Source organism: Heterocephalus glaber, unplaced genomic scaffold, assembly GCF_053883595.1.
Source record: "Heterocephalus glaber isolate CG9 unplaced genomic scaffold, H.glaber_assembly_v1.0 deba00001806, whole genome shotgun sequence".
Classification (NCBI taxonomy): Eukaryota; Metazoa; Chordata; class Mammalia; order Rodentia; family Bathyergidae; genus Heterocephalus; species Heterocephalus glaber.
Genome location: NW_028258481.1, coordinates 1,350,700 through 1,374,135, shown reverse-complemented (window position 1 = coordinate 1,374,135; position 23,436 = coordinate 1,350,700). Strand labels below are relative to the sequence as shown.

The window sequence follows — 23,436 nt, the reverse complement described above, 5'->3', positions numbered from 1 at the left end:
GCGACCCGTTTTCTCGGTGCCTCCTGAGTCTCTGCCTCTGCACATTTCTTCTGGGCTTTTACATCGTTTGTTTTGCAGGAAGCCAAGTGTTTTAATCAATTTGGGGCTGACTCGAGATCTCCCTTCTGTGACATTTTAATGAAAACACTCACCCCGTGGTTTCATGCAGCTTTTCTCGTGGGCTGCTGACAGTTAGCCCTATGACCAGCCTCCTGACCGGCGCAGTTGCTCTTTTAACGGCCCACTTGGTCCTTACTACCTGAGCCTGCCACCTGCCCTCCTGTGATGGTGCCGAACGTGCTGCCCCCTGAGACCTGGGCACTGAGACCGAGGCACGAGGCGGGAGGAGCATGGGCTGCCTCCTGGGGCTGGGCTGGACCCTCGTGTCTTGGGCGTGGTCGCTGCCCTGCAGTCCTGTGTGGAGGGAGAACTGAGGAATGTTCCTGGGGGGCACCCTTGCTCATTTGAAAGGGCAGGTGGCTCGCCCAGGCTTCTGCCAGCCCAGACACTGCGAGAACAGGAAGACAGGTGTTCCGGGCGTCTGTCTATCACCATCATGGAGGACTGGGCTGGCTGCAGAGAGCCAGTCTGGCCTTTGCCTGCCTAGGAGTCACTGCCGGCGGCCGTACGCACAGTGTGTCAGTCACTTTTCTCTCCTTACTGAGACAAAGTACCCGACACCCGCAGTTAAAGGAGGAAGTTTATCTAGCTCACAGCTGTAGAGGTTTCAGTCTATAGTTGGCTGGCTCCGAGGCAGGGTGACAGGGGGGCAACAGTCCATGGCAGCAGAAAACAGCAAAGTAACAAGGAGCCTTGACAGCGTCTTTCTGCCCTTTGTTTCTCTTTTTTTTTTGTACCGGGGATCGAACTCGTCACCTTGCCAGGCAGCAGAACCACTGAGCTACCTCCCTGGCCTCCCTTTATCTTATTCAGACTACTTAATCCTTGTGCCCTCTGGCCAAGCACTGCACCAGGCATCAGTCACAAACTCCAGACCCGGGGCATCCAGACACAGCCGTGAGATGTGGACTGCAGCCCAGACACGGCCCGGGTGCAGCTGTTGCTGCTGAGCCTCCCGTCTCTCTGTCTTCTCCAGACCAGCAGGGCTGCTCAGGGGCCGGGGTGGCGGCTCTGTGTCATCTCGGTAGGCCTGGCTCTCAGGGTTCATGTCTGAGGGCTCCTGGGCATTTGCAGGAAGATGTGGCCCCTGTTCAGGGCCGCTGTAAATGTGTACAGTTAATTCTCCAGGGGCCCCACACTGTCGGGACCAGGGGCCTGGATTCCTGCCATCGCCATGCCAGTCACATAGAATAAAACAAACCCCCAAAATGCTTGCGAGGCTGCTTCTCTTCACTGGATTTCCCCTTCCCATCCCCAGGGTCAGAACATCAGGGCAAGCTGGGAATTGGGGTGCACTCCTAGCATTCGAGCACTCTAGGAGGCTGAGGCAGGAGGCTCTCAAGTTCAAGCCCAGCCTGGGCTACTCAGTGATTTGGCAAGACCCTGTCTCAGCCTGGGTTCAGCTCTGTGGCTCTGCCGCCGACCCCCCCCCCCCCCCCGCAAGCGCAAGGACCCAAGTTCGATCCCCGGTGCCAAAAAAAAGACCCTATCTCAAAACAAAAACTCAAAAGGGCAGAGGTGCCGCTCAGTGTGAAGGCCCTGGGTTCGACCCCCAAGACCACAGACAAAACAAAACAAAGGGACAGAAATGGTCACACCCACTGGGCAACAGCAAACACGGTCACAAGGGCAGCGCTGTCCTCAGCCAGCCAAGACCTGAGGGCTCAGCCGGCCCAGAACAGCCATGCGGGGCGGGGCCAGGCAGCGGGGAGGAGGGGAGGAGCTGAGAGCATCAGGGCGACCTGGCCCCAAAGGACGTTTGCATCCCGCTGGTCCTGTCCTGGTGACGAATGTTTAAAATCCTCAGTGCCCGAACTTCTCTGCCAACTCACTCCTGCCCGGCAGGCCCTGCACAGTCAGAAACCTCGCACCTCGGAAGACTGAAGACACAGAGCTAAAGTCAACTCAGAAAGCTGCCCTCCCTCCGAGTGGATGCTACCCTCGTCCCTGAAGGTCAGGTCGGGACCGACAGACGCCCGCCCGACCGAGCTTGGTGGGACCACCGGCAGCTCAGGCACAACTCCAGTGACACTGGACACTCAGATGCCCTGCAGCTCAGCGGGGAGCGGCACGCCCCAGGACGCTTATGAGACTCCCACGTTTGCCAGCTCAGCCCCATTTCCATGTCTGCATCCCCTTCTAAAAGCCCCAACCCCTCCCCCAACGGCACAGTTCCTCCCTCCCTCTCTCCCACCCTCCCTCCCTCCCTCCCTCTCTCCCTCCCTCCCTCTCTCTCTCCCTCTCTCCCTCTCTCCCTCTCTCCCTCCCTCCCTCCCTCTCTCTCTCACCTGCTGCCCCTCCTCACAGTGTGAGCAGAACTACCTCTCATCCTGCCTGAGGTCTGCTGGTAAATCCTTGTGCCACCACAGTACCGGCCCCAAACATGCCCTCCGACCTGGGACTATGGTGGGCACTGCCTTTCTCAAAGGATATTTGGTGGTAAAATATGGCAGGAAAAACAGTTTTTTGTTTTTTGGTACTAGGGATCGAACACAGGACCTTGTGCTTGGGAGGCAGGCGAGAGGCAGGCACAGGGCCACTGAGCTAAATCCCTGGCAGGAGAAACAGTTTCACAGTGAGCACTGTATCCAGTGTGCTACTCCCTGCCCTTCTCCAAGGCCTGGAGGCCTGGGACCTGGCCAAAGGCTCTGACAAGTCCTGCTGCAAGCTGAGGCACTGCGGCTCTCATGGCTTGGCCACCGGCGACCTGTGTTGGTGATCTGTCTACCTGTCCCTCCCGCTCTGGCCCTGCCACCGCTCTCGATGCTCAGGTTGTCTGCTGGGGACAGAGTCTGGGAAGGGTTGGGGTGGGTGTCAGCACCCCATGTCCCAGGCCCTCCTACCACTCCTAGCCCACTCCCCACAGCTCTGCAGTTCTGTGTTTTGTGGTTTATGGGGGGGGGGGTTGAGGTAGGATCTCACTGTGTAGTCCAAAATGGCCTTGGACACACTGTGCAGGCCAGGCTGTCCTCAAACTCCTGCCTCAGCCTCCAGGGTGCTGGGATTATGAGCATCCATCACTGTGCCTGTTGAAGAGACGGGTTTTTAAAAGGAAACAGGGGCTGGAGCTGTCACTTGGCCCTGACATGCACAAGGCCCTGGGTTCATCCCCAGCACTAGAAAAATTTTGAAAGGTAGAAAGGAGGGAAGGAATGAAGGAGAGAAAGGGAGAGAGGGAGGAAGGGGTAAGAAGGTCTCAGCTGTGCTCTCCGCCTGGATCCAGCCTGGAGCAGAGCGTGCATCTTCCCAGCACTGTGGCCAGGAGAGTCGTTCCGTTCTCTTCCCATGCCGAGATCCCCCTCACGACTGTGGGGTGAGGACAAACTGGCCGGCCCCTGAAGAAGACGACATCGTGACAGCCACCAACACTGGAAAGTCCTGCACCTTTCGACCCGGCAGCTCCACCTCTGGGAATGGATCCCAGGACCCACTTGCAGGTATGCTTCGTAGCACTGTGTTGGAGCCAGGTGTGCAGCAACCCCAGGGTCTGTCCAAGGGGTGCAGCTGCAAAAGGGAACCTGTGCACTGGGCCCGGAGACAGGGCCGCCATGGACTTTATAAGGACACGAAGCTGGTGCTGTGGTGCACACTGTATCCCAACTACTTGGAAGGTGGAGGCAGAAGGATCAAAAGTTAGAGGCTGGCCTGAGCAATTTAGCAAAACCTTATTTCAAAATAAAAAATGATGGCCATGTGTGGTGGCACAGGCCTGTGATTCCAGTACTCAGGGGGCAGAGGTGGGAGGATCCCTGCCGCACACCAGCTGCAGTCGATGCAGGGTAGGAAGGGGAGAGGTCTCGGGCCGGCGATGAGAAAAGAACCTTCGCAAGCAATGTGCAGGTTCCCTCTGAGAAGTCTCAGGGTCCGATTTATTTTTATATCTCTAAGCACTAGCTAGGGAGCATTGGGCGGAACATGTTTACATTTTAGGTTGCCTTAGCAACATCTAGTGAGGTAAAGGTTATTTTTACTAAACAGGGTATATTTTTTCTAAGCTGATTCATTTCATTGAACATCATGAATATATTTTAAAAATTACAATTGTCCCCTTATTTACCCACACCTAAGCAGAACAGAATGTAACTTAATCAAAATCTCTATATCAGCGGGGGTACAGACAAGATTTAGTTAATTAAATATCAAACTTGTGGTCACCAGCTGGCCCTTGAGAAACTGCACAATGGTTAATATAGTTTGCTATTAGCTCTCTATTTTCCTATACCTCTATTCATCTTACTTAAGTGTTATTTGGGTTCATGGTCCATGAGCAGGAGATGTTTACAGTACTTTGAGAAAAACTGAGTAACTTGCCTCCTAGTGTATTTACCTGTCTTAACTTTCTCTCTATTTCTTACTTCCCACTATTTCTTACATCTAAAGTCTGTCCTTCCAATCTCTTCGTAAGACCCCTTTAGTAATAAGAAGGTCAGCAATAAGAGGGGGAGTTATAGTAGTGGGGAAACAGAGGGGGTTTTAGGAGAGGTTTCTTTAGGAGTGGATGTGGCAATAGAACTAAGAGAAACTGGAATTTGGGACTTTTGAGCCAGATCAGATTTCAATACAACATTGCCAATTTGCCTCATGGAGAGTTTGTTGTTAGTCACAAACACAATGACTCCTGTGGCCAGAGGAACAATTATAAACATTATGGCAAAAAAACCCACCAAAACATGAGGGTGCGATGTGTTCCACCCTTTCTTTCCCCAGCTGGAACTTTGTCAAGCAGCACTGGAGGTCAGATGGGCTTCGCCAGATCGCTTCAATTTCCAGGCCAGCCTCAGCTACATAGCAAGTTCAAGGACAGCCTGAACTACATAGCGAGACCTGTCTCAAAAAGAATTAATTAAGAAAAAGGGCCAGGGGTGTAGCTCAGCATAGGGCATCCCTGGGTTTGATTCCCAATACTGGCGCTGGGGGTTGGGGCTCTCTACACAACCAGAGCGAGTTATTTAAAGCTGTTTTGTGACCTCCAGGAGTTCATCCTGATCAGAAACTGTGGTTTGTCTTTAGGCCCGGTGGTCTCAGCCTCCACAATCGGCCACCCGAAGCAGGTCTGGACCCCGCCTTTGGGACGCTCCCAGGATGGGGAAACTGAGGCCACAGAGCCGTTCTCATTCCCATAAGCTTCTTGGAACTTGAAGGGTGGAAACTGAGGCTAGGAGAGCTGCGATGTCAGGCCCAGGTGCTGAGGACTCGGGCCAGCCATAGCCCCTCCTCACCCCTGGTGACGGCCAGGCAGGGGCTGGGAACCAGGGCCACGGGGCGGAGCGCCTTCCCACTGAGTCTGACTCGGCGACACTGCCGTCTGAGGGGGCTCTGAGCCCCACACTCAGCGTCCCAGGAACCACTGTGGCCCAGCTCAAGGCCGGGACCCGATGTCTGGGGCGGATCCACCCCGGAGGTGAACATCAGCCCAGGACCCGGCCCAGGTCCACACCGGGGGAAAGGTCATCAGGTCGCTCAGCTGCTGCACGGGGCACCCGAGCGCGTGCCAGGGCCTCTGTGACCCTGAAGGCTGGGCCACTGACGGCAGCACAAGGTCAGGAGCGCCACTGCCCTGCCCGGCGGAGGGGCTGAGCCAGGCCTCAGCCCAGCCCTGAGCCCCACCACCCCGAAGGGCGCTCAGCACGGCCTTCCCACACAGCCCCTGACCGCTGCCAAGGCTGTTAATGTCCAGGACATGGAGAGCAAGACAGGGCCCCAGAGGGCAACTGAAGCAGCCGGCAGACTGGCGAAACAAGCCATTTATTCAGGGCACTGCGGTGGGCAGCCCCGGCCCCTCGGAAGCCATCGGCGTGGCCTCCCTGTGGCCCGGGGAGGCCTGGGCAGGCAGCGCAGACCCCTCCCTCTCATGGGACAGCTGGGAGCCAGCCCACCACAGCCCGGCGGCCGGCCCTGCTGTTGTGCCTGGACTTGGCCTGCGTCCCTCAGCGGCCTCACCCCCAGTCCCTCAGGCCAGGGGCGCCTCAGACGGGGGACTCTTCCTTCCGGGGGTCCCCGTGGAGGGCTGCTGGGAGCTGGGCGGTGGGGTGGCCTCCGAGAGCCCAGGGGCGGTGGCGGGAGTCCTAGCCGGGCTGGGGACCGTCACCAAGGACGGCAAAGCCTCGGCCAGGAGCGTGGGCCCCGAGGCAGGACGGGGATGCCCTGGAGGGGCCGGAGGCAGAGAGGAGGCTGGAGGCGCTGGGGAAGAGCCAGGCGCCCCTGGGAAAGGGCCCCCTGCTTCCCACTGCGGCGAGGCCCAGGCTTCCTGCCGACCTGTGCGCTCGGGGAGCAAGCGAGAGGCGTTGGCCCCGAAGAGCAGCTGGCGCAGCGGCAGTACAGGCCTCGGCCGGGCTGCTGGGGGCCGCCCCGGGCAGGAGCTGCAGGTGCCAGGGGCCTCCGTGTGTCCATGGGGGCTGCGGGCGGCTCCAGCAGAGGACATCCCCGGCTTCTCGTCCAGCAGACTCGGGGACCCTGCGAAGGACGGGGGCAGACACGGGGTTTCTGCTCAGGGCGGCTCTGGGGCGGCCAGGGGGCGCTTGAGGGGACCACGCGGCTGCTGCTCCAGACAGAGACTGAGAGGAGCCCGGACCCGGCGGCTCTCGCCAAGTTCCGTGCAGGCTGGCGCAGGGCACGGAGCCCCCGCTCCTCCGTTTCCTCATGGACCTGGGACGGCGGGAAAGGCCTCGAGCTCAGCGCCAGCTCAGACCGCGGGCCCTGACGGTGCGACAGGGCGATGCACTGCCGGTGACAAGTGCACCATGGAGCTCCACCCGCCGGCTCCACTGTCCTCTGAGGCCAGGGTATTGGCTAAAATCTACGTAAAAGCTGCCACTTGGGCCTCAGTGGTGGCTCGGCGGCAGAGCGCTCGCCGAGCATGCCAGGACCTGGGTTCATCCCAACACGGAAAAAATCGTGGCTGTTTTGTTTTGTTTTTAAAGCCCGGCACACCTTCAGGGGGAAAAAACAAACCGGAAAAAGAAGAAGCCAAAGACAGGGAGGTCCTGGGAGAGCTACGCTGCGGGCGCACGCCGGCACTCGGCCCTCGGGAGGAAAACCGGGCGGCTGTGAAAGTCGGCCGAGGGCGCGGCTCAGCTCCGCGACCAGCTAACGGCCGCCGGGAGGCGCGCTTACTCGTGTGCGTGGTCCGAGTTACATCTCGGGAGCTGCCACATGACTCTCAATCAGCAAGAGGAGCAACGCCCGGCCGCCTCAGTACAAAGCTGGGTCTTAAGGGCTGGCTGGCTGCGAAGAGGCGCGGCAGGCATAGCCGGAGCCCTGCGTTCTGGCAACAGCAGCTGGCGTCCTCTGAACTCCCATGGCGCCGAGCCACGCGGAGACTGTGTCTGGGTGAAGCCTGGCCCTTGGCCGTCAGTGAGTGGAGGGAGCCGGCGGAATCGCTGCCTGCAAAGGGGCTTGCGGTGGTGGCCACGCCCATCCCAGCAGGGGCAGGCAGGCTGGGGGCTGCAGGACACAGAGCTCAGGAGCTGCCCTCCAGGAGTCAGGCTGGGCCACCTCAGGCCAGGAGGAAATTCAGGCCCAGTCAGTGAGAGCGCCATCCTCCTAGGGGTCTAAACCCGTTCGAAGCCTGACAGACAGCTAAGTTAGGTAGAAACAACAGTGTAGGCAGTCAGACAGGGCTGGGCCCTCTAGGGAGTCAGTGCAGCTGAGCACACATTACAGCGGTGGCTGGAGGCGGTCGCTTGAAGGCCAGGCCTCAGGATAAAGATGGGATGACCAGGCCTACGTTCCTCCCCAAGGGGTAAGCAATAACTTGAGATTGCACTATAACTGGTACCACCTGGTCCAATAAAGTCTAGACAGACATCAGTCACCCAGGGGTGACCAGGACCTCCCGGCCCATCCCCTCCTAAAAAGGTCTTCTTTCCATGTACACTTGTCACGTAACCTGCTTCCCCATTGGATCAAGATTACCTAAGCGGCTACATTTGTAATCTTTTTTTCTGGTACCGGGGATTGAACTCACAACCTTGTACTTGCGAGGCAGGTGCAGTGCCACTGAACTACCTCCCGGGCTCAATTTTTCCTACTCTTAACCTCCGTTTTTCCTTGGAATTCATCCCTCAGCTTTGGGAACAGAGCTTGTGTATCTGACATCTAGCAGGCTGAGAGTGACATTGTCCCCTATATGAAAAGCAGCCACATCTGAGGTACACACGGACCCCGTGCAGGGAAAGCCGAAATTCTGACATGCCTTGGGGGATGCATGAGGCATCTCCATCACCGGCTCATCCTCCTCCGTTAGGGCCCCTGCCAGGATGCATGGTGGGAGACTGGGAGATGCCACTCACATGGACACCCTAGGACTCTCCCGCTCCATCAGCCTCGAGGCCCCAGTGTGTGTGTGTGTGTGTGTGTGTGTGTGTGTGTGCGCGCGCGCGCGCGCGTGAGACCCCACCACAGCACTGGGGATTAAGCCCTGGGCCTTTGCACTTAGCTACACCCCAGTCCTTTATTTTTTATTTAGAAACCAGTCTTGCTGAGTTGCCCAGGCTGGGCTTGAACGTGCAGCCCTCCTGTCTCAGCCCACCCAAGTGCTGGGATGACCGGTGTGCATCAGCCCCCAGCCTGCCGGGTAAACCCAGCAAGTCACACCCCCTCTCTGGGCTGGGGCTTCTCCCCAGCAGCCCTCTGCTAGTTCTGCTTTGGGAGGAAAACCCAGGGGGGAGGCAGCGGGCGACAGCCAGGCCTTGGCACTTACCTGGGCAGGAGGCAGAGGCGCAGCAGTGCCCAGCAGGAGTGGGCAGGGTGGGCTGGGCGCAGGCCGGAGGGCAGGGGGCCCTCTCACAGCTCACCTCTCCCAGCTACGGGAGCAGAGGGTGTGTGAGGAGGCCGAGGGCCAAGGAGAGGCGTCCCCTGCCCTCGATGCTAGGGGTGCAGCTCACCTGGCACGTGCAGCGCGTGCAGGGCTCGTCCTCCAGCGTGAACACCTGGCCGTTGGCCACCTTCCTGCCCTCGTAGTTGCAGTCTGGGGGCACAGGACACGGCGTGAAGGCCCAGCCCCATGGGAGCCCGGGCTGTGCTGGGTCCCCACTCACCGAGGCACACGGGGCAGCACTCGCCGTCAGGGTGGAAGGGGTAGGTGCAGGTGATGGGGCAGTCCACGGGCGAGCAGGCCACCGAACCCAGCTGTGGACAAGAGACGTGGGCACAGGCGCTCGGCAGCCGTGTCGGGAAGACCTCGGGCAGGAGCGGCCTTCCCTCCACCCTGCTAGGACACAGCCTCGAAAGTGCGAGGCCTGGCGGTGTCCACGGCTCTGCTGTCAGCGGGGGCCTGCTGACCAAACGCCCACAGACCGCAGGGAATGGTGAGTGCTGGGACTGGGAGCAGGCGGCCGGGACAGGGTAGGGCCTGGGGTCCAGCCAGCACGGCACAACCAGAGGACAAGCCGACCACACAGCTGGAGCGCTTGTTGGCCCTGTGTTTTGCAGTCTTTGAAGGCCTTGTCTGCTTCTGCCCACCCACAGTGAGCTGTGCGGAGGAGTGGCAGGACTTTCCCCTCTGCCCCAGACCTGCTGCGCCCGGCCACCCACGCTCGGGGGCTCTGAGCAGACTCCATGGTTCAGCCTCAGCCCTACGCCTGACCAGCCGTGGGGGCATGGGCAGGTGACGCTGCCCATGTGCCCGGTGCTGTCTGAGGAACAGGACGCCTGGGGGCACCCGCAGAATGTCCAAAGGACACACGTGCTGGTTCCCCTGGGGCTGGGAAAAGGAGCTGGCGCCCTCAGCAGGAGCCTGGCCCACAGCCCTCACCACCGGCGCCCTCCCTGGACTGTCCCTGTGAACCCAGCCATGTGGACACTGGCAAAGATTCTCCCTGGCACCCCGAGGGGTGCACTTCCCAGGACCCTGCAGGGACCAGCAGGGCAGGTAACGGGGCTGGGCTCAGCCTCTGGCTCCAGGAGCTGCTGGGCTTCCAGAGCAGGGAGGTGCGTACCAAGCAGATGCAGCTGAGGCACGGGTCGAGTGTCGAAGGGAAGGTCTCGTTGTTGTAGAAGACCTGGCCGGTGTAGGTGCAGCCTGTGGAGGGGACACGTGGTGAGCAGGCTGGGGCGGGCGTGGAGCAGAGCTCAGAGCTTATCTGGGTACAAGAGTCAGGCCATGCTGCCCAGCACTGGATTTGCTGGGGACCACAGTGTCTACCCCCAGGGTCTCAGGTGCAGTGGGGCCAGGAAACACAAGTTCTCCACTCACCCACTCCCCTTACACTGCCCCTCTGGCTCCTGGTACCCCCGGGCTCAAGCTAAGACGCCACTTTGACCCCAGAAGCCACCATGATGCCAGGCATTGCACACTGGCGAGCAGAAAAGTGGGTGACGCAGGAACAAAACCCATCTAAGAGACATCTAGTGAGCGTTAAGTGTGTCATAAAGACACCAGAAAGACCTAGCCACGGAGTTAACTGTGCTGGAGGGCCTCTTTTATTTACTTATTTTGCTTTCTGTATTTTCTCAATTTTCTACAACCATCTGTTCATGTTGAGAGAGTGGAAAAGATAAAAATGACTATTAAAAACCACAGGCTCAGCTGGGCACGGGGCACACGAGGCTGAGGCAGGAGGACGGGAGGTTGGGGCCCAGCCTGGGAGACCCAGCAAGACCCTACTCAAAATGAAATTTTCCAGAAGGGCTGGCCTGTGGCTCGGGGCAGAGCACTTGCCAAACACGCACGAGGTCCTAACTGCTCAAGTACAGTTCCCGGTGGGTTGTGCCCCCCGCATCCCACCACACAGGGAAGCCAAGACAGGGCTCCGGGGGCTAACTGCTTTACTTCCTGGCCCCTGGTTTCCTCTTCTGCGAAGTGGGGTGACCCAGGTCTCTGGGGTCTGACAGGAGGTAAGGCTTGGATGGGTGGGGTGCCCGGGACCCAGAACCCTGAGAATCTGCTGGGGTGGGGGCATCACCTGCTGAGCAGTCCGGGCAGCACTGCCCTGGGATCCGGATGGGGTGGGGACAGGAGTCCACGCAGTCTGTCCTCCTGCAGCTCACCGAGCCGTCTGCCTGCAGGAAGGGGGACTTCAGCCAGAGGAGGGCAGTGCACACAGCATGGCCTGCAGTGCCACACTGGGCTGGGGCAGCAGGGCCTGCAGAGTCAGCTGCCTGGAAAGGTGGCACAAGCTTCCCAAAGGGTCGGGACAGCCCAGCAGGGGACACTGGGCCGCCTGGTTTCCCGTCCCTCTGCAATGGCGGCCAAGGCCACCCTGTCAGCCCAGCCACAGCCCTGCCTCCGAGTTCCCTGGACCTCAGTCTGCCCCAAACCTAGGGAGGACAGTGAAGTCCTGTCCCTATAGGAAGCGATCCCAGCAGAACTGTCTGCATCAGGAGGCCGCACTGCCAGGCCAGACTCCTTTCTCTCATCCTCTCCTCCCCGCTTCTTCCTTCCTCCCATCCCCATTCTTTCTCTCCTGTTGCTCTTTTTAAAGAATCTAAATGTCCATGCCCTTTTCTTCTCTCCGGTGAAGCGGGTGCCAAATCACTGACAGAGGAGAGAAGCGGACTGGGTGGGCGGCTCTCCTCCCCATCTAACTCTCACAGAGCACACTCAAGCTTGTTAAGGGCTGGAGGCAGGAAGACTGCAGGTTCAAGGCCAGGCTGGGCAACTGAGCCAGACCCTGTCTATCTCAAAATAAAAATTTTTAAGTGGCTGGGGTATAGCTCAGTGGTAGAGCACTCGCCTAGCATGTGCAAGGCCCTGGGCTTGAACCCTAGAACCACAAAAAACAAAAACGGGCAGGCAGAGCTTCTCACACACTGGTGTGCACGGAATCTTGGGGTCCTGCAGATCTGACAGGGGCTCCCAGGGGCGCCCACTGCACCGCTGCAGCAGGACCTCATCTTGAAAGAGAAAGCGGAAAGGAAGCCGAAACCCACAGTGAGGTGAGCGGCTGGGCTGGCATTGCAGCCGACCCACTCGGGTGCAGCATCTCCTCCTACCCCAGGTCCCACCCGCCTCAGCCCCGGAGGAAGCCCAGGAGGACCCCAGGGCCACACGAGGCTCTGCAAGCCCAGCAGGGCATCGGCTGATGGGGAAGGGGACGCAGGCAGGGCAGCGGGAAGCAGCTGAAGGCGAGCAGGCTGTCATTCACCTGGCAGATGCACAACTCACAGGGGTCGCCGGGCGACCAGATCTGTCCCACCGGAAACTCGGCCCCATTGTCATCCAGGGAGCAGCCTGGCCAGGCAGGCAGGGAGACAGTGGGTAGGGGTCCCAGACAGACACCCCTGCCCACACTTGGGCACCCACGGTCCTGGCGGCCTCACCTGAGCGGGCCGTGGGCTCTCGGCAGGCGAAGCAGCACTGGCCGGGCCCCAGCCGCCACTCCTGGCGGGGACAGTCCAGCTCGGGACACGGCGTGAAGGAGCATGTCACCTCCCCGTGCTGGAAGGCAGGGGCTCGAGGTGAGCCTGCCGCCTCCCTCGCCCTCGAGCGGCCTCTCCAGGGACAGGGTGCTGAGCCCTTCCATGGCCCCGCTCAGCCCTGGCCCTGACTCTGGACCGCTCTTCCTGCCCCCCGTGGTGGCCCTGCCCGTCCCCTCCCTGTGTGAAGCCCACGGCCCTCTGTGCCCTGCAAGCTCGGCCCCTGATGCCAGTGTCTCAGACCTCACCCCGCGACCCCACCGCACCTCCTCTCTCCTGCTCAGTCCCCCAGGACCCCCCCAGGTGACAGCCCTGTCACCCAGGGCACAGGAGGCCCAAGCTGGTGACCAGCCAGCCACCTTGCCGGACGGCAGCATCCAGACACCATGCCAGGTGGCCTGCGTGAGTCCTGGCCCCAGTGGGCCCTGTCACAGCTGGGCCTGGGCCCCATCACAGCCGGGCCTGGGCCCCCTTCCCTGCCACCCTGCCCCTACCTGGCAGACGCAGGTGGTGCAGTCATCACCCGCCCCACTGAACACAGCCCCCTCCGTGTACCAGTGGCCATGGAAGAAGCACCTCACTGCAGGGAGAGAGACAAGGTCAAACCCAGTCGCACAGTCACTGACTGTGGCGAGACAGAGTTCTGTCCCGCTGTGCAGTTGGCTTGACAACATCTCCTACCCCAGAGGACTCTTACTGGCCACTCAAAGGAACTTAATTAAATCAGCATAACAGGGGCCGGGGATGTAGCTCAGTGGTTTTGCCGCCTGTCATGCAAGCGCAAGGACCGAGTTCCATCTCCAGTACCAAAAAAACCCAAACAAACCCAGCATAATAGGCCAGGCCTGGTGACACAGGCCTTGATACCATCACTCTAGGAGGCTGAGGCAGGAGGCTCGAGAGTTTGAGCCCAGCCTGGGCAACTTAGTGACCTAGCCAAAGCCTGTCAAAAAGTAAAAAATAAAAAGGGCTGGGGATGCAGCTCAGTTCAAAGGCTCTAGATCCAATCCCTGGTACCACAAAATAACAACAGCAACAACAATAATAATATAACATTTAAAAGTTAGGGAAATAATATTTTAGCAGAACACCATGGACCAGGGATGTAGCGCAGCAGTACAGTGCCTGCCTGGCAAACACAAGGTCCTGAGTTCAATCCCCAGTACCCAAAAAAGAACACCAGCTTTGAAATCACTCTGCTCCACTGCTAACTGGCTGTGTATCCCTGAGCAATAACACAACCTCTCTGAGCCTCAGTTTCCTCCTCCAAACGAGGGAACGAGATAGAGGTGGTATAAGGACTCGGGGTGCCCCACCCACGGGGCGAAGGGTGTTGGGGACATCCAAGGCAGTGGTGCAGTCACCTCAGGCCCTAGCTGTCAGTGGGTCCAGGGGCCCCTGCCTTCTTGGCTCAGCCCCTCCCGCCTACCTCGAGGGCCAAGCAGCGGGCACACACAGCAGTGGACCCTGCACTCACTGGGGGCCTGACCAGAGTGCCTGAGGCAGAAGCCAGCCCCGCCCAGCCTCCCGGGGAAGCACAAAAGGCTCAGATCCCAGGGCCACTCACCTGGGACACAGGTGCAGCAGTCGGAGGGCGAGGCCACCTCGCAGGGGCCAGGAGGACACTCAGGGTAGATGCAGGACACATTCCCCGCCTGCACAGAGCGCAACGGGGTGGGGCGGGGCCAGGCCTGGCCGCTGTCCCCAGCGCCCAAGGGAAGCCACAGGAGACCTCAGGGGGCCACCGCGCATGACCTCTGCCACTGAGGCTCATGCTGGAATGTCAGAGGACCCTTCCCTGACACCAGAGAGTGGAGCCACTCCCACCATTCATGACGGGAAGGCGGGACCGGCCACTCCCTGTGGACACATCTGAGCCCTAACCTGGGCTCTTACAGGGCAAAGCAGGAAGTTAAAAGACAAATTTTTAAAACGTGAAGTTAAGCCAGGCTTTGTAGTTCACGCCTGTGACCTGAGCATCCGGAAGGCTGAGGCAGGTGGGTTGACATGAATTCAAGGGCAGCCTGGGCTATGTGGACACAGGCTCCACCGTGAAAGCCAGGCCAGGAGCCACTTTTAAAGGTGGGCAGAGCGGGAGCAGTGAGGGGCAGACAGAGCTGGGTTCGGGACTCTGACAGACCTCAGCCCAATCCCTGCAGTAGCAGGGACAGGAAGGCTGGCCCTGAAGCCGGTGGGACCTTGGGGTGGAGACAGATAGCAGGCCAAGCCCCATGCCTGGCCTGCAGGGGCGCAGAGTCACAATACTGGCACGCAGTGGGTGCTTACTAACCACCCTTGGGGGTTCGCCCCTACCTAAAGCAAAACACTGAGCTGAGCAAGATGGCGCACATCTGCAACCCCAGTTACTCGGGAGGCTGAGACAGGAGGATGGCGTTCAAGCCCAGCCTGGGAAACTTAGCCACTGAGCAAGACCTTGTCCAAAATAAAAAATAAAAACGGTCTGCGGTGTAGTTCTGTGCAGAGGCCCCGGGTTTTCAATCCTCAGAAGTGCAAAAAATAAAAATAAAGAACTTCTCAGCAAGCTGGGTGTGGTAATGAGCCTTCTACCTCCCGAACACAGCTACTCTTATTGTGGGGCAAATCTTTAGCCTGGAGAGAGCAGCCCGGGAGGTTGCAGGCCCCTGAGCCTCCCCTTGCCAACAGTGTCCACACGGGCAGCCCAGTGACCAGCTTTACTCGCCCCCGCTTTCCATTCCACAGCTTCCAACCCAAACCCACAGCCCAAGACCTTCCCTGCTCCACCAGCTCCCTCTGAGGCCTGGGCTCCCCTCCTCGCCCCAAAGGCCAGACCGGAAGGCCAGGAGAACACCACAAGGCCCAGACGGCGACCTGACTCTTACCACGCAGGCGCAGACAGTGCAGTTCTTGCCAGGCGGAGAGAACACGGCCCCTTCAGCCCGCACAGCGCCACTGTGGAAGCAGCCTGTGAAGCACAGCGAGGGACGCGGCCACTCAGGGTACCGGAGGGCTCCCCCGGCGTGGGCACCTGGAACCTTCTCACTCCGCCTGACGCCCAGCAGGACACCTGAGCCACACGGCCTGGGACCCAGGGTGACCCGAGACGTCTGCAAGGGCCCAGGCACCTGTGGCCTTGGGCGCTGGGTCTGCAGAGCACAGCTGCTCCATGGCACCCAGCAGGAAGGGCAGCAGGACGGCCCTGCTCATGTCGCTGAGCCCCGCCGCGGCTCTGCATTTCATCGTGAAAGGTAAACGTCACCGTGCACCCAGCAGTGTCCAGTACCCGGTACGGACCCTCTGTCAGGGCTCAGTACCAGCGGGGATGCAGTAAAAACACACACTTCTTGTTGGGAAAATCAGTAAAAGCCTTTCTGGGTTAAACATGGCAAGAGCTTTTTGGGCTTGTGTTGTTTTGTTTCCGCAGTGCTGGGGATGAGCCAGGGCTGGCCCGGTGGATGCCGTCACTGCTGCTGTCCCCCAGGAGCTCCGGGCCCTCATGGGCCTCTGCCCTGTCGGCCGGGTCCCTACTGCAGGCCCCCATCACACGGGCCTCAGAAGGCAGCACAGAGCAGGGCTGGGTGCCCTGGTGAAACTCAGGTCCCTTCTAATACTGGCAACAGGGGGCAAGCCAAAAGCTAGAGGCCGACTTCAGGTAGAGCCTGGGGGCTGCAGCGTGGATTTAGGCACACTCGTGGAATGACAGCGTAGACAAGTGCTCAAAACAGCATGCCCCAGAGCAGCCCCACTGCTGGGCCAGTGTCCCGGGTGCAGCCCAGCAGTGGGGCTGCCGTCCAGGCGGTGTGAAGGTGCGGACACCGGACCCGCCCTGGGGTGAGGGTACTGGGAGGACAGAGGACTGCCACACGTGCACGCACACACACACACACACAAACATGCACACACACGCACGTGCACGTGCACACGTGCCCTGGCCGGCCCTCACCTGTGCACGAGGGACAGCACCTCCCCTCCTCCGGGGGTGCCGGGTGGGAGCACGTGGCCTCGCACCTCACCTCCCCACAGGTCACCTCCCCGTCCTGGAAGCAAAGCAGGTGCTGCAGCCACCTCCAGGTCAGACACGGAGCGGGCTGCGGGGTCTGAACACCCACCTCACACCAGCACTGCCTGCACCCCGGCTTGGCCCAGCGGCTCCCTGAGGCATACGTGACTCCTAGGTGCCAGCAGGGAGAGGGTCCTGGTGGCAGGCTCCGGTCCTTGGGGCCAGGGGGGGAGGAAGGGGTGGCCAGCGCCCCCCCGTGGAGGAGGAAGGGGGGCCCGAGGGTCCCCAGCAGGGTGGCAGCAGGCACTGGGGTGGCCATCGGGGTGGACGGCAGCCACGCAGGGGCTGGAGGGCGGGTGGCCCTGACCACGGCCAGGGGGCCCGGGGCACCAGGAGGGGGGCTGTGTCCTGGGGACAGGCCCGGCCGGCCAGCCTCCGGAAGCAGAAGGGCCATTCCGGGGGGCCTGGGCTGCAGGATGGCCGAGGGCCCTGACAGTGCCTTGGGGAGAGCTGCAAGAGAACCACAGGGTCTTCCAGAGAGGGACTCAGGGGCGGAGGCGGGGCTGGGTCCTGGGCTCTGCCCTCCTCCAGTGCTGGCTCACTGGGGATAAGGGGAGCCACGGGGCTGCGCCACGGCCGACACTCACACGGAAGACTGAAGGAACACAGGGCCGCACAGGGGCGGCTGCACGGGATTCCCCTGCTTCGCTCCCACGGGCACAGCCTAGCCCTAGGCCCAACTCTCACTAACCCTAGCCCTAGGCCTAGGCCCCCAGGGACCCAGCTGCACCCCTGCGTCCCAGCTGCAGCGTCCCCGGGCAGGATGGGGGTGGCCCAGCACAAGCGACAGGACAGAGCCGCCTCCCGCGGGCACCACTGCCAAGGGCCGCAGACCCACAGCGCAGGCCAGGAAGCCGGGAGCGGTGAAAGCAAAGAGAACCGTGACAAGGAAGGGGAAGAGGAATGGAAAAAGAAGTGCAAGGGGGAAGCCAAAAGTGGGAAATGCGGGCTGGGGATTCAGCTCAGGGGCTCCGCTGCCTGCCTTGCAAGCGCAAGGACCCGAGTCTGATCCCCGGTACCCAAAAAAAAAGTGGGAAATGCACGCGATGAACTGAAGAAAAGGGTAGGAAGGTGGGGCCTGCGGCTGCTAGGGCGGGGCCTGGGGCCAAGAAGGCAGGGTCAGGCTTGGAGGGCGTGGCTACTGCTCAGGGGCGGGGAAAGGTGGGCTGTGACTGGGCGGGTCTGGCCTGGCCTCACCTTCGCAGGACTTGTGGTCAGCTCGCAGCCGGAAGCCGGGTCTGCAGGTGCACAGGAAGCTGCCCACCGTGTTGTGGCAGGCGTGGTGACAGACGCGCCTCTCCGGTGGCCTCTGACACTCGTTCACATCTGCAGGAGGGCCTGGCTGCCGGGCACTGCTGGGGCGCCCCTTCCTCCCTCCCAGCCCAGGCAGTTGTGTTGAGCCCAGCCCTGCCATGCAGCTGCCCGGGCCAGTGACAGTGCCGGGAAGCTCTACCCCGCAGCCTTGCCCGGGCAGCTGTGTCCACGTCTTCTTCCTCAGAACTCGCTGCCTGCTCTGGGTCTCCTGCACAGACCCTGGCTCTGCTGGAAAGGCTGGGACTTGGGCTGCCTTCCCCAGGAGCCGCCAGGCCCATTGAGCAGGCCCGGCGAGCAGGCCCAGCGAGTGGGCTTCAGGGACCCGAGAGCTCCCTGCATCCGGGAGAGCCACCCGCCCGCTCACCAACGCAGGAGTGCCGGTTGCCGTGGAGGTGGAAGCCGGCCCGACAGGAGCACTTGTAGCTGCCCACACTGTTCCTGCATCTCTGCTGGCAGGGCGTCTGCAGGCACTCGTCCATGTCTGCCAGGTCAGGACAAGTCTGGCATCCCGGGCCCACCCCTCTGAGCCCTGGGGCTGGCCAGACCCTCGTGCAGTGGGTCACCTGACCAAGAGACTCCTAGCCAAGGCCCCCAGGCACGGCCTGCTGCGGCTCCCTCCCTGCCTCACCTCCACTGACTAACTGAACTCTCTCCCCAGTGCACGTGCAGGTGCTGGCCTCACCCTTGGGCCACTGCTTCTGCCCTAGTGCCTTTCAAACCCTGACTCCACTTCTGACTGCCTGGCCAGCCTCGGTTTCCCCATCTGTAACTTGGGCTGGCCCAGCACCTCCTCGGGGGACACACAAGGCGGCCCCAGGGCTGCCCTCCCCACTCCGCCTGCTCACCTTGGCAGCTGTGGCGGTCGGCAGCCAGCTGCATCCCCGGCCCACACTCACACACAAACCCGCCTTCCGTGTTCACGCAGCGGCCCTCGCAGGAGGAGCTCAGACACTCATCGATGTCTGGGAAGAGGAAACCTTCGAACAGCAGCTCTGAGCGTGGCTAGGACCCACACCCGTACCCCAGAAAGAGAGAGTGGGCACCAGGAAAGTCTTGCTAAATTGCCCAGGCTGGGCTCAAACTTGCAGTCCTCCTGCCTCAGCCTCCTGAGTGCTGGGATTACAGGTGTTCGCCACCTTGCCAAGATTATGATCCCAATTTACATTTTCTGTTCAGAGGAAAAACATTATGTTTACAAAGTCAAAACTCCAAAGAGACCAGGCGCAGTGGTGCCCAGCTCCTCGGGAGGCTGAGACAGAAGACTTGCAAGTTGAGAGGCCAAGCCCGGGAATTTCCAAGACTCTGTCTCAAAATGAAAACTGAAAAATGAAAAAGACCTCCATGCAGCTCAGAAAAAAAAAGAAACTCCAAGAAAGGGTTCACTGCTCTGAAAACACTCAAAAAATTGGAGAAGTGGGAGGGGCAGGGGAAAGGAAAGAAGGGAAGGGAATTAATATGAGAAAATGGAAAATGGAAACAAAGTCTTTGTAAATAGGGAGGGGTGGAGGGGGTGAAGGGAGGGCAGGGGAGGGGGAAAAATAAGAACCAAGAGAGATTATGGAAAGGTGCAAATCTGCAATGATGAATGTCATTATATTGTGTACCTAAAATATAAATATTCTATTGTATACCTAAAATGTACCAATAAAAAAAAAGAAAGAAAGAAAGAAATTGGTTGCTGTGGCTGCCTCTATAACATGCTTTGCCTACTCGAGGGGCCCCGCCCACCCTCCTGGGCCCCGCTCCCACCTGTGCACCGGACGCCCACGGCGGTCTCCGACATCAAGAAGCCCACGGGGCACACTCGGGCCACCTCCCGACACCCACCGTGGTTGCAGGCCAGGTCACAGCCGTACTCCCCGCAGGGGCTGTGGGCGTCTAGGCAGGCGTGGCACCCATGAGCCCTGGCAGGGCCCAGCCCCTGCCCGAGGAGTGTCCCGAGATATGCTGGGAGGGGCCTGAGGCCAGCCCAGTTCTGCCCCCTCCTGGTCCCGCCCTCGGGGGCAAGACAGGGCCCCGACCTCCAGTCCGCACAGTGGGCGTGAGGTGCCGGCCGCCCGCCCGCCTTCCCGGGCTAACTCAGCTTTCTCTTCAGCCACTGCTCCGTTACCTGGGCAGGTGGCCCCTTGCTCTCCATCCTTGCAGGAGCAGACGTTGGGTGCGACGCAGATGCCACTCCCACAGCCGAAGGAGCAGAGGGCTGAAGGAGAGACCCGAGTGAGAGGCTGGCTCTGGACTGTCGGCCCCGCACTGGGTCGGGCCAGTGTGTGGACAGGACTTACGCAGGGTGCAGTGCCCACTGCCTACGGAGGGCATCCAGCCAGGGCAGCAGCCACTTCCGAAGCTCGAGAGGCAGACGTGGGGGCCCAGGCGGCGCCTGCGGAGACAGACAGCACTGGGGGCTCCTGGGTGCCCTCCCTGCCGAGAGGAACAGGTGGCCAGGGTGTCAGGAGGTCACAGAGATGGACCAGGCCCGGGAGCCCAACATCACACAGCAGCAGGCAGGAGCTGTCCAGCCATGGGCTCCACCATGTTCAGAGGCCGAGGAAGCTGCCACTGTGCCAACGGGCACTTTTCAGAGCACCCGCCTTGTGTGCCTGGCACTGGGGACAGGGGCGGACCGGGCTGACAGTGATGTGTGTCGCATGTGATGTGTCCTGTACAGGGGATGGCGAGCACGGAGTGGGGTCCCTGGCCCAAGGCCCCCTCTGGAGCTGCCAGGGAGGAGGCTGCTGGCAACACTGTCCCCCGCCCACCCCAGGGCCAGTGCTCCTGCTCCCCACACCAGGCTGCAGGGGCGGCCAGGCCAATGAAGTGGCAGGTGCCAGCCAGGGGCCCAGGGAACCTGCAGGCTGGGGCAGGTGGCAGCAGCTGTGGGAGGCTCCCAGGGCGTGGCCACACGCCAGGACACCGCCATGGTCCCTGCGTCCCGGCCCGCACCGTGAGCACTGTGTGCGCTCCACCTTGTTGGGACCCTGGAGGGCACGGACTTGGGGTGCAGGCACCCCCAGCCTGCCAGGTCTCCTGTCCTCCGCCCCGGGCCGCCCCAGCCCCGCGGCCCCTACCTCTCGGCTGCAAAGGGCCGGGGCTGCGTCCTCTCCGAGGGGCCTTGGCCTGGCACCCTGGGAGGCAGGAGCAGGAGTGCAGCGCAGGCGGCCCGGAGCAGGAGTCCAGCCCCCATGGCCTGGGTCCACTGCACAGCCCGTGCCTCCTCCCGTGCAGCAGCTGCCGTCTCCGCCAGACACAAAGGCCGGGCAGCCCGCCGTGCTGGGAGGCGCGGCCAGCGGGAGGGGGCAAAGATCGGGACCCCAGGGCGGGGTTTCGCCTGCACACCCAGCCGGCCACCCGGGCCTCATGAAGTGGATTCCTGCAGAGGGCGGAGGGTGGAGGGCAGCTGCCGAGCAGCGCTGGTAAGGAGCAGCCTCGGGACAGGGGCAGGGCCGGCCCCTCGGCCCCTCGGTTGGTCAGGAGAAGGAAGGTGAACCCGAGCAGTCCGACCCAGGGTCGCCCCAACCCCGGTGCACGCATGGCTGAGCCGCTGCTTCCTGGCCAGGGGACACTACGCGGCCTGACCCCATGGGCTACCTGGCACCAGCGGGAAAGACCCAGGTGCCTGACTGGGGCGGGGGACGAGGGGGCGATGGAGCCGCAGGATCAGAACTGCAAGACTCCCCGGACGCCCCGCCGGTGCAGACTCTGAGGGACGGAGGTGGTCAAAGGCGGCTGGGAAACAGAAAGAAAGGAGGACTCTGCCCTGGCCACCCCGACCCAGTCAGCCAAGCTTCTGTGTAGCCCCAGCTAGGGCTCTGTCAAACAGCTGTGCAGTCGGGCTCTGAAGAACAGTCGATGTTTGTCTCAAGTGTCTGCTTCCCACCCAAACAGGCCCCATTCCCTTGGTCCAGCTGCCCACTGAGGTCCTTGATGTTGGCAGCAGTGCCGACGCTGCTCTCCTTCCTGGACACCACACCTGCCCGCATGGCCCCTGGGACCTGGCTGTCATGAGGCCATGATGCCACAGCCCACAAGGCTGAGCGTGCGGCGGTCACACCACAGGTGTTGTCATTTTCTGTTGGTGGGACGGACAGAGCACCTGCTGCTAGGCAAGCGGCTACTTCTCCACGTTCGTGTAGGCCCTGTTGCACCTGGTCCATCTGCCAGACTCCTGGGACAGCTTTGCCTCTGGCTCCAAGGTTGTGGTTGCCCTCCACTGCCACCAACAGTCCCAGTCACCAGGTGCCCTTCTCCTGCCGGGCTTCCTTCTCCGCCCTGCAGGCACACACAGGTGCACACCGGCTGTCCTAACTCCTGGCCCAGTGAGCAGCCTAAAGACCCCTTCTCCCCCAGGCGCTCACTGCTCCCTTCCTTCTGGTGACAGGGACTGGCCTTGTCCCTAACACCCTGGCCCCTCCAACCCTGCTGCCTGAGGCTTCTCAACCTGGCCCTGGGGCCTGACTCGCTGCTCACTCTCACGGACTGGCTGGGCACAGCCCTGCACAGGAGCTCATGTCCTTTCCCCTCCTCAGGCTGCGGCTCCTCGGGTACCAAAGGGACCCTTGCCCGAGTTCAGATCCGAGCGGTTGGCTGTGGATGCCCTCGGGCCCTCCGTGGGTGGCGTGCAGAGGCCCTGAGGGTTCCTCCTCTGACAACTCACAGCAGGGCCTCCTGCTGGCCTTTCACCCTGAGGCTTCCCTGCTGAGGGGGTGTGGCCATGTGGCAGCAGTGTTTCCACAGGATGACTGGATTCAAGAGACAAATCCAGTCTAGGCCCCCAAGGAGCTCAGCCCACCAGTTTTAACGTGGGTGGGCACCTCGGTCAGCCTGGCGCTCAGGACTCCAATGTAGAAATCATCATGGTCTGACTGTGGTTGCCAGCCTTAGCTCTGGGCCTGGCATGGGGCAGGCCCTTCCCACAATCCAGCCCCAGCTTTGAGTTCAAGTCCCACCACTGCGTCTCAGGGCGAATGTGGCTTGACTTGCTGGTTAGCTTCCCTCTGAATCCCTCAGACCCCCACACCCCAGAAGAGCCGCAGAAGGAAGGGCTGGCAAACAGGAAATGTGCGCTCGCTCAGGAAGACCCCAAACGGGGTGATTCCTCGCCACTCCCCTTCTAAGCTTGAACTTGAAACCCATCTCCTGACACCATTCAAGGGGCTGCAATGTCTAGGGTCATCCGGATGCGCTGCTGGGACGGAGCACTTCCTCCCCTCAGGACACTGCGGACTTGGGACCACTCTGGCTCACGCTGGAAGGTGACGCAACAGGCACTGCCTGCCAGACTCACACACCACGTTTGCGTCATTAGACCAGAGGCACAGCGCGAACAGGTGTGTGGCAACCGGAAGCCAGGGCACACCAGACCTGGTGCTGCCATGGCCAGGAAGGCCCAGCAGAGGAAGCAGAACCCAAGGTCGCAGGAATCAGACGACCACAGGGAGCGCTGAGGCTTCAAAGCCTGATGCCCCTCACCCCTGGAGTCTGGAAACAGCCCTGTACCAAGGGAAAGGCCCAGAGGCCACTTCGTGTTCAGAAGCAAGGAGCGTGCGGTGGCTGCGGGACAGCAAGCAGCAGGCACACGCGGGCGCCCGACGGCCGGGCGGGGCAGACGC

The 23,436-nt window shown here is 61.2% G+C and overlaps 1 protein-coding gene across 12 annotated transcripts; it reads right to left on the bottom strand.

Moving 5' to 3' along the window:
* Positions 1-5,846: 5,846 nt before the first annotated feature.
* Positions 5,847-23,332, bottom strand: Vwce (von Willebrand factor C and EGF domains). Of its 12 annotated transcripts, none has more exons than XM_087203746.1 (21): positions 20,896-23,325; positions 20,113-20,248; positions 19,941-20,030; positions 19,580-19,708; positions 18,676-18,792; positions 18,195-18,311; positions 17,714-17,842; positions 16,566-16,966; positions 16,400-16,493; positions 15,339-15,421; positions 14,045-14,132; positions 12,972-13,057; positions 12,382-12,499; positions 12,207-12,292; positions 11,025-11,121; positions 10,059-10,141; positions 9,159-9,249; positions 9,006-9,088; positions 8,822-8,924; positions 6,376-6,573; positions 5,847-6,264 (listed from the first exon to the last, which is right to left on the bottom strand). In XM_087203746.1, the coding sequence occupies exons 1-21, from the start codon at positions 21,184-21,186 to the stop codon at positions 6,071-6,073; spliced, it is 2,814 nt and encodes a 937-aa protein (XP_087059872.1). In that variant the 5' UTR covers positions 21,187-23,325; the 3' UTR covers positions 5,847-6,070. The 12 variants fall into 12 exon arrangements, with proteins under 12 accessions (XP_087059872.1, XP_087059876.1, XP_087059871.1 ...); XM_013069122.3 differs by lacking the exon at positions 5,847-6,264 and adding an exon at positions 7,234-7,503 and having other exon boundaries at positions 6,433-6,573; positions 20,896-23,331; XM_087203750.1 differs by lacking the exon at positions 8,822-8,924 and having other exon boundaries at positions 20,896-23,332.
* Between the last annotated feature and the right edge of the window lie 104 nt (positions 23,333-23,436).